The following is a 14,900-nucleotide window of genomic DNA, read 5'->3' as shown; positions in this document are numbered from 1 at the left end:
CTTTTTAGTCCGTGCCAAAATGAATGACCTCTTTCCTAATTTGAAAACAAATTCACTTTATGAATGATTTACAGTCACACAAATATTCAATACTTATTTTGAACCACAAGTTTCAAAAGTCTTGCATCTTTCTTAAATGTCGTGTCCAGTCAAATGGGTTTACATAAATTAAAACGGAGAGAGTATATACTTTCTAGGTTGGAGTCCCTAAAATGTCAAAAGTTACCATACAATGAGTTTAAGTAGGCGTTTGGACATGAACTTGAAATTATTGATTTGAGTGAAGATTGAATTAAAGTTGAAATTGTGTAAACAAATTGTACTTTTCCTCATAACCTATAAACCCATAATTTGTAAAAAGTACTCTCAAAACATCCTCCAATTCTGTCTTACCAAACAAGCAGATTAACCTAGCTACCTAAATTAACGATCAACAATAAATTGCTCGCATTAACACCAACTGAATTCGGGTGTATTTATGAAAGAGGAAAGTGAGTTGGCAAAGTAAACGTTGGGTAATTACTTTGTACTAAACATAAGATTTTTTTTTTTTTTTTTTTATGTGTCAAGTTTAAAATTTTATAAGATATGAAATCACAAATTTGAAGTGGAAATTCTACCTTTTAGGTGAATTTAGGACTTGAAATCAAAATTTCATATTGAAGTTGAAGTTTTATTCAAAATGTGATAAACAAGCACATGTTAAAATCACAATTTCAAAACATGATTTGAAATCACATGCCCAAACAACAGCTATCTTTATACACCATCTAGTGTAACCAATTTTTTATACCATTAGATTATTTAAATGATATCTACAGGTCATCGGCCCTCTTTAAAATGTGAATTCATAATCTTGATATAAAATATGTTATTTGTTACAATAGATATTATCTGATAGTGTAAAAATTATTTATGTTGAAGTTGAAAATTAGTTGAACTCACATGTTTATTAGCATTGGAGGACACAAAAAATAAAACTAATTAAGAAGAAGAATAAAGAGATGTCTGCAGTCCTTTTAGTTTAATTTTCATTCAAAGGGCTGAGGAAGCAAAGTTCACGAAACTAGAGATGTTTCTTTTTAATTCACAAAATGCAAGAATATTCTGAAAGCATAGGAATATACAGAAGTCGTAACCAATTGTTCATCTTGTACTACTTAACAAGATGCTTGTCTTGTATCTTGACTATATTCCAAATAAATAATATCTTAGCTTAAATTAATGAATATAAGTTTTAGTTATGAATTTCAATTTTTTAGCAACTCATAAAATATAATATAAAATTTATGATTTGTTGCAATTTTTAAATAAAAAGAAGATAGGCATGAATTTGGAAAGTATTTTTTCATGATAAATATTTATGTTAATGAATAGAAAATAAAGCTAGTAAATACAAAAGTGTATTTAACAATTAATAAAAATAAAAAAGGAAGAAACTACCTACTCTCACCTCTCCTTGAGAATGGGGAGAATGTAATTGCTCACCTCAATTACATGCAATTTCATATTGAAAAAGTAATTATTTAGTTGTCAAACTGTATAATTACATTCCATTACTCAGAAGCTCAATTTTAATTTTCGAATGTTGCATAGAAATAAAATGATGTCACATTTTAAATACCTTAAAATGAAAGAAAAAAAGTGTGATATAAATTAGAATATAATGGACAGACAGATTATATAAAATTGGACAGACGTAGTTTTCTAAGTACCAAATTCGGGATCTAGCCGTATAATTGTAGTGAGACGCTTTCCCCATGTGATATTCGCTGGATCGGTGTTTTAGATTTTGTGAATTCCTGTTTCGTAATTGATGACGTAGAACACATGGGAAGTTACCAACAGTGACAAACTGTATTTGATGAATTGCAACGTTGATGCAGTCTGCATGAATTTCTTATTATTGTCGTATGGCCCAAGTTTTTGGCGAGTACTCCACTTGCACGCACTTCTATAAAGGGTTTTTAGTGATTTTATAATGTTTACTTCATTATGTTGAAGTTGAATTGCTGAAAGTTGCTTCAGTTTTTGGTTAAGTAAATAAATTTAATTCCTGATAATTGTTTTTCTTAAGCAGAATAGAAAAATAAAAAGTGTCACGTGAAAATTATATCTATAGACACACACACATAGATATATAGAAACTTCGAAAATTTCACTGAAGGTGACTTTTAAGTTATGAAATTATTAGAGGTGACTTGTAGGGACCACATCAAGTCAAAACCCAATTAAATTTGGGATTAAGAAAATTGGGATTGAAAATGTATTTTGCCAAACTTGTTAATCTTTTATAAAATACAAAAAGACCCCAATCCATTTAATCCAACCCCCATTTATTTCAAACTCAACACCGGTCCATATCAAATCCTAAAGCTTTCATTCAAAACACACGATCGATCAACTGCTCCTTCAAACTTTCAAACCCACGAACTGATCTCAACTGCTAAATGTGCTTCTTGAAACCGTCGTCAACCTCTTCAAAAGCAAAATCAACGAACTGTTGCTCTCCATTTCTCTCAGGTAAAATCACTCAACTTTTTCTTCTTTTAAAGTTAGGGTTTTGAAATCAAAGTGAGAAAATGATGATTTTGGTCAGAGAAGAAGAAGAATAACATGGATTTGTCTGCAATGTTGTTTATTTTGTTGTTCAATGCTTGAGAAACCTTTATTTGCTGTATTTGTTCGAGTTGTTGGGGTTTGTGTGTTTGTAAATAGTGTATGTGGTTGTGAAATTCTGGTTTTTGGTGTTGTTTGTGTTCTCGTTCTCCTTAGGAGTTCAAAAAAAGGGCTTGTTCGGCTTGACAAAACTTGTATTTGCTCTATTTGTTCCACTTGTTGGAGTTTTTGTGTTGTTATAGTGTATGTGGTTGTGAAATTATGATTTTTGGTACTGTTTGTGTTCTTGTTCTCCTTGGGGTTTCAAAAAAAGGGTTTGAATTTTTTTTGGATTTTTTCCAATAATTTGAGTAAGTTGTTGCGGCAATTTTAAGCACTTGTTTGTGATTGAGGTTGGTTTATTTTGTTTAACCTGTGATGGTTGTGTGTTTGTAGTGAAACAGATGTTTTTTCTGGTTCAAAATTTAGGGTTTTGAAATTAAAGTACGAAAATGATGAATTTTGGTTAAAGAAGAAGAGGAAGAACACGGGCAGGGTGTCTATTCAATGTTGTGTATTTTGTTCAATTTTTGACTGTTGTGTGTTTGTAATACACTGATATTGCCCCCTGATAGTGAAATAGATGTTGTTGTTGTCCTGTTGTTGTCCTTCAAAAGGCTTAGGAAAAAGGGCTTTTTTTTTTTTACGCAACGGTGAGTAATCACTGGTAAAAAATCCAAACGATTCTTTGAGGTTGTTGCAACAAGTGAATATGTTGTTGCAACGATTTAAAATACGGTGAAAATTGTTAAAACGATTCTTGAGAAAGCTCAAAGAATCGTTACAGATGGTTTCAATGATTAATCGTTGGAACAACTCAATCATATGTTGCAACAACTTTACCGTTGTTGCAACGTATTATCCATTTGTTGGAAATAATTAATACGATTCTTTGAGGAGAAGGCTGCAACAACTGTATTGATATTTTCCAATAGGTGTATAATATGTTGCAACAACTTATGAAGTTGTTGAAACATATGATGGAGTTGTTCCAATATATTATACACTTGTTGCAACATATGCTTCAGCTGTTGTAAACGTTCATTATTTGTTTACTTTAAATGGTGCACAAATCAATTGAAAGTGTTTTTGCTTATCTCCTGTGTGCAGATAAAATGTCTTCACGAAAAAGAAAAGGGAAGGAATCATCTACAGTTAGTAAAAGAGCTAAGGGGGCATTATTAGATGATCTTGCTGAACAGGCAAATATTCTTTCTGAACAAACTGGGAACAGGAAACCTCTCAAGTAGGAGTTTCTATCCAAGAAAGTAAAGCAGGTCAAGTAGATGAACAAGATAAAGAAGAAGAACAAGAAAAAATAAAGAAGAAAAAGAAGCATAAGAAGAAGAAGAAGAAGACAATGATGAAAATGAAGAAGAAGAAGAAGAAGAAGAAGAAGAACATGATGTAAATAATGATGACAATGAAGAGGATAAAACTGCATCTTTTGAAAGGTCGACGACCGAGGCTGTTGATTCTTCTATTGGGACTGATATTGACATACCTTCTATGCGATAAAGTTGTCAAAACTTTCAGTATTGAGAAGTTCCGTGTGCAGATGCCGACGGATAAATTAGGTGATTTGAATGGTGATCTTGTTGTAAAATCAGTCATGGGCAAGCCCTTTGATTACTTTAGGAAGATACTTCAAGAGAAGGACTTAGAGGATTTCTTCAGGGCCACATGTTATGGCATGTATCTAGATTTGCCTGAGGACAACAATGCAAGGTTTCAAATGATCATTGTGTAAGGTCTTACAAACAAAGAATTATTTAAAGAAAGCGATGAGATATGGATAAACTCATTACGGCATGCCAGTTTGTTTTGACATCAAGGAGTTTGCCATAATCATCGGACTGAGGTGTCATGCTCCTTCTCAGCCTCTTCCTATAGTTACATTAAAGAAGGGAGCCAAGACACCCAAGTCATCCAAGTGAGCCAAGGCACCCAAGTCATCCAAGGCAGCTAAGAAAAGCAAGAAAGGCAAAGCCAAGGTTGATGATGATTTGGATTTAGTGGATGTTGTTGGAAAGAGCTACAAGGTAATGGATTTGCTAGCAGACTTGAAGTCAGAAACTATGTCAAGAAAGCACAAGGAGTCATTGTGCTTAGTTTAGTTTGTGAATTCTATTTTTTGGGCAAAGGATGTAAAGAGTAATATACAACTTGGTTTGATTAAACTCTCAGAGGATCATGAGGCATTCAATAACTATCCATGGGGTCATAAAAGTTTTAAGTTGACTGTTGAATATTTGTGCAAAGCTTTGAACCTAGTGTGAAGACTTCCAACATCTATGGCTTCCCTTGGGCCTTCATGGTAAACTTTCTTTCTTCAATGTTTTATCTTTTTAATTCTTTTCCTTCATTGATTATTCTGATTTTTGGTGGCATAATTTTTTCTAGGCTTGGGCATTTGAAGCCATTCCTCACCTACGGAGTCAAGTCAGGGACTATTCGGAAAGTTTGTTTTCCAAGGATCCTCGGATGGTTGACTACCAAAAACAAAGAACAAAAAAATGAATCTTGATCCTTTTAACCCCCCAAGGAAGCAGTAAGTCAGAATCTGTTGGAAAATATCTTTGAATAGTTTTATAACAAGTAACTACTTGTTGCAACATATACATTTATCTGCTACAACAACCTCAGAATATGTTGGAAAAATCAAAACGATTCTTTGAGGAAGTTGCGAATCGTTCTGATATTTTCCAACAAATAGTGAATATGTTGCAACAACTCCTAAGATGTTGCAACAACTCCTAAGATTTTGGAACAACTTACTCAGTTGTTGCAACAGGTGCACAATCTGTTGGAAAATATCAGAACTGTTGCAGAGGAAGCTACAACAACTGTTTTAGTTTTTCCAACAGCTAAAGAATATGTTGTAACAACCTAGGAGGTTGTTGGAACATATGTGGGGGTTTTTCCAACAAATTACACACTTATTGGTTGAATATATCTATTTGTTTGTTGTAGGTTGTGCACCCAAGGCTTATCCTGACGAAACGAGAGGTGCAGATGCGATGTCTTGTTAGTTTAGGGCTTAGGGAATCTGTGCCTGACGAATTGATTGATCAGATAAAAGAAAAATTGGCTGGAGCCACAACCATCATAAGGGCTGGTGTTGTTGATGGTGGTGGTGGTGATGGTGATGGTAATGGTGCTGTTGATATTAATGTTGTTGGTGATGGTGATGCTGTTGATATTAATACTGTTGTTGATGTTGCAAGACAAGCAGTGGAAGGTCTTGCTGATAAAAGAAGAAATGATGATGATGGTGGTGATGGAGTTGGTGGATATACTCCCCAAAGTGGTGGTGGTAGGCAAACCACAGATATCCCTTATAGGTTGGGTAGATATTTTTCAGTTGGTGCCGGTTCCTCCAAGGTGTATTCTTATACTTGTGAATGCAGTACTTGCAGGCTGAAAATGTAGGGTTTGATAAACAAGGTTGAAGAGTTGCTTCAGGCACAAAAAGATACAAATTCGGCTATAAAGAGTTTGATGTCCAAGAGTGGTGTCCAACCATCCAAAAAGCTCAGCTCACCCTATACTCCTTTGGGATTCGCAAGAGGGCAAAAATAATTTCCAAGGCACTTGCTGATTGTAGAGCAAGGAAAACAAGTACTCCACAGAAGTCTATTGCTACTCCTCCTATTGAAGTTGTGCCACAAGTGCTAAAAAAAATTAATATTTTCAAGCGTGTAAACCCCCAAAAAAAAAGAAAAAGCTTGAAACCTTGATCAAATCCAAAAAGAGTGGGAGAGCAATGTACTCAATGCTTGAATTTGGGGCCGAAGACTTCAAGGTTATGACAGACATGCACGTATGGTGGGAGGATTGGGTAAGTTTCAGCACTTATATATATGTAAATAATTTAGTATGTTGTTTGAACAAGTCATGTAATTCGATGAACTTGTTGCAGCAAGTTAACTAGTTGTTACAACAAGTTACTAACTTGTTGCAGCAAGTTAACTAGTTGTTCCAACAAGTGAACAACCTGTTGCAGCAAGTTCACTAGTTGTTCCAACAACTCTAACTACCTGTTGCAGCAAGTGACTGACTGTTTTGATACTTTTACTGCAGTATGTAGATGAAATCTTATTGCTGATGCGTATGAGGCAGCTCAATTTCCCTGAGCACTATGATTCCTCTGATAGAATCATGGACCTCAACTTCTACCATCACTGTCGCAATAGGTACTTAGGGTTGACCGATGAGTCTAGACATATGGGTATCGTGCCCTATGAGCAAAGACTTGCTCTCTTTAGGTGGGACGATGATGGTCTCGCTTTTCCCAGAGGCAGTGTACCCTACCCAGGTGGCTGCGAGTGGATTAGTGCCAAAAGGACCATAGCAGTCATGAATATTAATGACAACCATTTTGTCACTATTGAGATCATCATTGAGGAGGGTATCATAAATGCTTATGATTGCAACATCCCATGTAATGAAGATAGTGCTTTCTTCTATCACATGCAGCCGTTATTGGATTTGTTCCCTAAGTTGCTAAAGCAGAGTGGCGTGTTCTCACACTTGCCTGAAAAGTTGCTGAATGAATCATGGAAGTTTGATCGGAAGACGGATATCCCCCGCAATGAGACCAATAAGGCATGTGCTTCCTAGTCACTTGCTTTTGTTGAAGCTTTGCTTACCCGCACAAATATGACCAAGTCCGATACTTATTGAGTGACAATACTGTGGAGAGGATGCAATGGAGGTGGGCTTGTGGAATTATTGATAAGGTGTTGGAGCCCTAATGTGGGGACAAACTATTTCTCTTAAATTATGTTTGCATTAAACAATTTCCCTCATATTTTGCTTGGATTTGAATTATGGTGGATGAACACATTATGTAAATTTGTTAAATATATATTCTACGCTCAGTACCCTTATATATTGTTTAAGTTGTTTCAATAGTTTTACGCAAGTCACAGATATGTCGGAACAAATACCTAAATTGTTGGTAAAAATAAAACTAGTGCAAATATTGCAACAGATGTGAAAAAAGTTACTAAGTTGTTGCAGCAAGATATGGATCTTCTGTTGCAAATAATCCAGTAGCTGCTGAAGATGTTGCAACAGGTAAGGAATCTGTTGGAACATATGGATCTTCTATTGCAAACAATCCAGCAGCTGCTGAAGATGTTGTAATAAGTAAGGAATCTATTGGAACATATAGATCTTCTGTTGCAAATAATCCAGCAGCTGCTGAAGATGTTGCAACAATTAAGGAATATGTTGGAACATATGAATCTTCTGTTTCAAATAATCCAGCAGCTGCTGAAGATGTTGCAACAAGTAAGGAATCATTTTGAACATATGGATCTTCTGTTGCAACAATTTGCTTAGTTGTTGCAACAATGTACTTGTATTGTGACATAATTATTCCATTGTTTATCAATAACTATGGTTGATTTCCATTGTTTAACACTAAATATCGTTGATTTCCTTTGTTTATCACTAAATATGGGTGAATCAAGTAGTTCACATCAATTCACTCTAATGATCACTCGATTTAGTGCATGCTGACTTAGGAGATCCTCTTTGCTGACTCAAAATACATCAAATTGATTAAGTATTATACATTGATCACTAAATATCGTTGATTTCCTTTGTTTATCACTAAATATTAGTGAATCAAGTAGTTCACATCGATTCATACTGATGATCACTCGATATAGTGCATGATGACTCAGGAGATCCTCCTTGCTGACTCAAAATACATCAAATTGATTGAGTATTATGCATTGATCACTAAATATTGCTGATTTCCTTTGTTTATCACTAAATATGGGTGAATCAAGTAGTTGATCATTAAATATGGGTGAACCAAGTAGTATCTGCACTTGTGAAGTATAGTATAGTATCTGCGGCAAGTGTGAAAGTATCTTTACTGCAAATAATCGGCAATGCCGAAGATGTTGCAACAAGTAAGGAATATGTTGGAACATATGGATCTTCCGTACATTGCAAATAATCCGATGGCCAAGATCTTGCAACAAGTAAGGAATCTGTTCGAAGATATGGATCTTCTGTTGCAACAATTTACTTAGTTGTTGTAACAATGTACTTGCATTGTGACATATTTATTCCATTGTTTATCAATAAATATGGTTGATTTCCATAGTTTAACACTAAATATCGTTGATTTCCTTTGTTTATCAATAAATATGGGTGAATCAAGTAGTTCACATCAATTCACTCTAATGATCACTCGATTTAGTGCATGCTGACTTAGGAGATCCATGCTGACTTAGGAGATCCTCTTTGCTGACTCAAAATACATCAAATTGATTAAGTATTATGCATTGATCACTAAATATCGTTGATTTCCTTTTTTTATCACTAAATATGGGTGAATCAAGTAGTTGATCACTAAATATGGGTGAACTAAGTAGTATCTGTTGCAACAAGTTTAGTATCTGCTGCAGCACATGTAGAATCTGTTGCAACAATTGTAATATCTGTTGCAGCAAGGGTAGTATCTGTTTCAGCAAGTGAGTAAGCTGTTGAACAAATCTTTACTCTTGTTGGATAAAACACAAGTGGTAACACATAACTTAGTTGAAAAAAACCCTAACATGTAACTTAATTGCCGCAACAGATTTGATACTTCTGCAGCAAGTTACTGCTTGCTGCAGCAAGTCCTATTACTTGTTGGATAAAACCCAACAAGTTAGTGAGCTGTTGCAACAGATTCATTACTTACTGGAAACTGTTCAACAATTTATTAACAAAGAATACAAACATTTGTGATTTGAACAAGATCAACATAAATTACCATGCTAAGAAACAATAAAATTAAAATGTCATAAAGTTTCAACAGAGAACTATTATGGCAAAATACATCAAATTCACCCCAAACTATACCTGAAAAGTCGAGTTCACACTCCAACTATTCGGGCGACCTATTACACACCTGAACATCTAAAAATTGAATTTATTACCACCTTGATACGCGTATAAACCGGTTGCATGAAGGGGAGGTGTGATACACTACCACACACGGCACACGTCAACGCCACGTTGGATATCTTTTAAATTTTAATTTTATGTTATTTTCCTTTTATTTATTCATTTGATTTTCTATTGTTAATTATATTTACACTAATTAATTTCTAATTAACCATAAAATCCTCCCCTAATTACATCTTCTCAATCATTAAACCATCTCACTACCCCATTTCACTAGAACCACCATATCCGCCACAACTCCCACCACCAATTTCACCACAACCATGTCCGCCGACACCAAATTTTCCACCACCAATTTCACCACCACCACCACCATATCCGCCACTACCACCACCATATCCATCACCATCGTCAAACCTACCATCAAACCCACCACCACAAAATAAAAAAATTAACCACAAATTTCACCACCCAAAACCAAATCAACATTCAAGATCAGCCAACCAAATCCACCACCAAATTTACAAATCATTATTGATGATTTTTAACAATGTAATATTAAGAACAGGTTAAAGTGAGAGAGAAAAATAAAAGAAATTGAAGATTGATAGGAAAAAATGGAAGCTTGTCGGTAAAAAATTCCGGCCAAGATCTGTTACACTATTTCCATATGATGACAATGAAGATTCTTGTCCTACAAACCTTATAGGAAGAATAATCCAAATCAGAATTCAAGAATCTTTTTAGGAAAAAAAAATATGAAAAGACAAATTTTAAAAATAGAAGTGCAATTGAAAGAAAAAAGTCTTTGCTCTCAAATTACAGTGTAATTGGTAGTGAATGGTGACGAAGAGGAATTGGTGGTGAATGGTGAAGAAGAGGAATTGGTAGTGGTATTTTGATTTTGGTGGTGGTGGGTTTAGTGGTAGCTATTGAAATCAGTGGAGGTGTTAGCTATTGAAATCTGGTGTTGGTGGTGGTTTGGAAGTGATAGCAGTATTGGTGGTGGTGATATATATGGTGAAGAAGGTGGAGGGGGGAAGGGGCGGCGTGGTGGTGGTCAAATTTAGAAGAAGAAGGGTTTGGGGGTGAGGGTGGGGGTGGCGTGAGGGAGGAGGGAGAGAAAGGTTTTGGGGGGGGGGGGGGAAGGCTGTCATAAATGAAGAACAAGAAGAAGACGAAGGGGAGCGGGTAGGGGTGGGGTGTGTGGTTGAGAGTTTACAGTGAAGAAGAAAGGGAGGGTTGGGGTGGGGAGTCATAAAAAAATATTTTTTTTAATCAAAAAAAGAAAATAATAAATAAATTTTAATTAAAACGCGCCTTTTTTTTAAACTATTTTTATAATTTGTGCCACATCAGTTCGTAGGGTGGTAATAAATTCAGTTTTAGATGTTCAGGTGTGTAATAGGTCGCCCGAATAGTTGGAGTGTGAACTCGACTTTTCAGGTATAGTTTAGGGTGGATTTGATATATTTTGCCTAACTATTATTAAAACATAATGTAATTTACAACTATGGAGCATTTAGGCTTGGACATGTTGTGTTTTTGTGGCCAGCTGTTTTGCATAAGGAGCATTTGTTTTTAAATGATTCCCCGATTCCACGCCTCCACTTTGTCCGCCTTCTTTAGGGTTTTCTTGGATCAACATATGGAGGAGGTATCTCTCTCTCTCTAAAATCTCCAAAGGAACTTCCCAAGATTCTTCAGAAGGCACAGGACAAATTTCCTTACAATATGCAATTATGTAATTCTGCACCTTATAATATGGAGATGAGTAGTCATAAATTCGCCTTCCAAAGTCGTTACCATATTGGACACGAAGCGCTGCCATTGCATGTGGATAAGGTATTTTGTCCAGGTCAAAAACTCTACAAGTACAAGATATACTTTGCAGATGAACTATCGCAACTACACCGTGACCGATGACTCTGAACTTGTAGTTGGCTATTTGATGGGCCAATAACTTATTCCCCAAGTTGACAAATTTTGAATTTTTTTTTTCAACTGAAGGAACAAAGATGTTTGGTGAGTCGATGAACTCCATACGCCTCTCATGAAATTTTTCTGCAAACCTCCTGTTTATGGCATCAAATAAAGCAGTAATGGGAAATTCTCTTTCAAGATTGAACATTGAGTTCACCGACTCAGCAATGTTTGACGTCATAAGATTATACCTATGAAAATAAACGATTATAGCTGTTGGAAAATAAATGAAAATAATCATATTTCATTAATGTACAAATGATTATAGCTGTTGGAAAATATCAAACAACTGCTTAAATATGTTACAACAACTAAGGGACATTTAGAACAAGTAAGTTAGTTGTTCCAACAGATGTGTTACTTGTTGGAAAGAGCTTCAGTTATTGTCTCTGTGTCATAACAAAATGCAACAACTAAGTGAGTTGTTGGAACAACTAACTTACCTGTTGCAACAAGTGAGTTAGTTGTTCCAACAGATGTGTTACTTGTTGGAAAGAGCTTCAGTTATTGTCTCTGTGTCATAACAAAATGCAACAACTAAGTGAGTTGTTGGAACAACTAACTTACCTGTTGCAACAAGTAAGGTAGTTGTTCCAACAGATGTGTCACTTGTTGGAGAGAGCTTCAGTTATTGTCTCTGTGTCATACCAAAATGCAACAACTACGTGAGTTGTTGGAACAACTGACTTACCTCTTGCAACAAGTGAGTTAGTTGTTCCAACAGATGTGCTACTTGTTGGAGAGAGCTTCAGTTATTGTCTCTGTGTCATAACAAAATGCAACAACTAAGTGAGTTGTTGGAATAACTAACTTACCTGTTGCAACAAGTGAGGTAGTTGTTCTAACAGATATGTTATTTGTTGGAAAAGTAATGTATGAATACCTATTTCCGGGGAAGAATACCCTGCTCCATCTGTGGAATCCAACACGTTCAAGATGCTCGGCGGCCCCAGGGACGGCATCTCTGATTTGATTGAAATGGTCATTGAACTCATCTATATTGTACGATTTTGCTGCTTTATAAAACTGCGATACGAACTTCGTATTGTGAAAGGTGTTTCGGAGATTTTCCCCAAGGTGCTTCATATAACAACCATAATGACATAAAGGGAAGACAATTGAAACTGCCTTTTTGATACTTGGATGCCTATCAGAAATTATGCAAAACTCTGTGGTATCATCTATAAATCTTCTCATTTGTTCAAAAAAATATTTGTATGAGGCATCACACTCCTTGTCCACTACACAAAATGCTACAGGAAAAATATGATTCTCCGCATCTTGCGCCATGGCTGACAACAACACTCCTTCGTACTTGCTCTTCAAGAATGTCCCATCGACAGCTATGACTTTTCTTATTTGTGGAAAACCAAGCATCAAGTCTTGTAGGATACAAAAAAGTACTTGAAATTCCTATTAGCATCAATCTTCAATGCCATCTTACTTCCTGGATTTGCGGAACGAAGCATATAACGGTACGCATCAAGCACTGCATACCCGTGCTCATGTGTCCCCCTTGTCAAAGATTTTGCAATCTCCATGCCCTTCCAGACCTTCCAATAACTTACCTTACAACCCAATTCTGTGCGGAATGATTGGCTCATATCTTTTGTAGATGGGCCTTTACTGTCGGGAAACCTATCTTTGAAGTATTCACCAATGACATTTGCTGTGGCGTGTGGATTATGGCTAGTAATATGCTCAAAACCACATGTGTAATACTTTACGTAGGTTGTAATACAAAATCTGTCAGAACTTAAAAGCTTCATTGCTCTCAGCCACCACTTGCACTCCGGATGTACACATCTAAAGCAATATACAGTGCGCGAATTAATCACCTTCTTGAGTGTAAAATCTTTCTTCACGCAAGCAAGTTTCAACATAGTTGCTAGTTGTTCCTTGTTCTTGAATGACATTCCTTTATAAAAGCCTGTTTCATCATCTTGAACATGGCTGCACTGTGAAGATTGTGTAGAACACGGTGTATTACTTGCAACTTTGGGGGTAGGAATTGGCTCACCCCCATTTCCATTATCTAGAATATCCATATCCATATCTATATCCACCCCATCCAATTTATCATTTAACACATCTTGTTGGTCTTGACCTAAATTATGGTTCTCTACCGGGCTTCCAACCACGTATAATCTTAAAATGGGCCTAGCTACATCATTCAAATAAGTACGCAAACGATCCTGATCGGTTATCTTAAAAGGCAAGACCCTCTGGTTTTCAAAAGAGATATGTATGTAAGTGATGGCAAGATCTTTCGGTTCACAAGTTAATTTACAATAGGTGATGATTAAGTTCACAAATCATCAAACACAACATCTCTTTGGACACTCATCGCTGTTGTCTCTAACATGTGACTACACTTCCATCGCCAAATATATCGATTGTTCTTCTCGATCCATTCGCCATGGCAATCAACACTTATTGTTATTGAGTCCCCCATTAATGCTACCTGAATATATTTTCTTTGTTTTGAAAAAAGGTCATGACAGTATAGTAACAAAATACAATAACTTAATGACTTGTTGGAACAGATGAATCAGGTGTTGCAACAAGTGGATTACCTGTTGCAACAAGTACTATCCTTGTTGTAACAACTAACTAATCTGTTGGAGTCAGCTTCAACTTTTTGAGTTCTGTTTCATCCAATGACAGTTGAAGATGTCCAACAGATTAGTAACGTTGTTGCAACAAGTATAGTACTTGTTGCAACAGGTAATACACTTGTAACTGTCTAACTGGCCGGGATTTTTGAGTCAGGATTTTTGGGTCCTGAAGCTGAACCCAATGGATCAGTGAGTTGTTGCAACAAGTAAGCTACTTGTTGCAACAGGTAGTACACTACTTGCAACAACTCACAAATCTGTTGCTGCTTATTCATACTACGTATTTAGCAACAATTAGTATAGAAGTTGCAACAACTACATAATCTGTTGTAATTGTGGCAGCAACTACAATAGTTGTTGCATAAACTACAGCAGCTTCTGCAGAAACTACAACAGTTGTTGCAAAAATTTAGAAGCTCTTATACAGCAGCTTTAGCACTTGTTGCAACAAGTACAATTGCTACTGTAAATTGTTGGAAAATCAGCAGCAAAACCCAGATAAATAATTGAAACAAAACAGCAATATTTTACTTACCAAATGAGCGGAAATTACTTCTGAAGTAATGCCCAGCCAAAAAATTGCAAAATCTGCTGGTTTCGTTTTTTTCTTTGTTGAGCAAATTCTTCAAAATGTCGCACCAATGGAAGAAGAAGAAGCAAGGGAAGCAGCAATACTTATGAAGTAATGCCTAGGTAGACACGAACGAAATCCAGCCAAAAATTACA

General features: G+C 35.8%; 1 protein-coding gene across 1 annotated transcript; it reads right to left on the bottom strand.

Moving 5' to 3' along the window:
• Positions 1-9,833: 9,833 nt before the first annotated feature.
• LOC132053720 (uncharacterized) lies at positions 9,834-12,894 on the bottom strand. Its single transcript, XM_059445829.1, has 3 exons — positions 12,440-12,894; positions 11,220-11,747; positions 9,834-9,990 (listed from the first exon to the last, which is right to left on the bottom strand). Exons 1-3 carry the CDS (start codon positions 12,844-12,846, stop codon positions 9,834-9,836), a joined length of 1,092 nt encoding a protein of 363 aa, XP_059301812.1. The 5' UTR covers positions 12,847-12,894.
• Between the last annotated feature and the right edge of the window lie 2,006 nt (positions 12,895-14,900).

Source organism: Lycium ferocissimum, chromosome 4, assembly GCF_029784015.1.
Source record: "Lycium ferocissimum isolate CSIRO_LF1 chromosome 4, AGI_CSIRO_Lferr_CH_V1, whole genome shotgun sequence".
Classification (NCBI taxonomy): domain Eukaryota; kingdom Viridiplantae; phylum Streptophyta; class Magnoliopsida; order Solanales; family Solanaceae; genus Lycium; species Lycium ferocissimum.
This window is presented reverse-complemented; position numbering and strand designations above follow the sequence as displayed.

Excerpts from the sequence above, each read along its gene's own strand:
- LOC132053720 (XM_059445829.1), bottom strand. The coding sequence starts at position 12,846 with ATGGCGCAAGATGCGGAGAATCATATTTTTCCTGTAGCATTTTGTGTA. Across the intron at positions 11,748-12,439 it reads GTATTCTTCCCCGGAAATAG|GTATAATCTTATGACGTCAA; the intron begins GTATTCATACAT and ends TTATTTTCATAG. Across the intron at positions 9,991-11,219 it reads GAGAGATACCTCCTCCATAT|GTTTGACGATGGTGATGGAT; the intron begins GTTGATCCAAGA and ends GTTTGATGGTAG.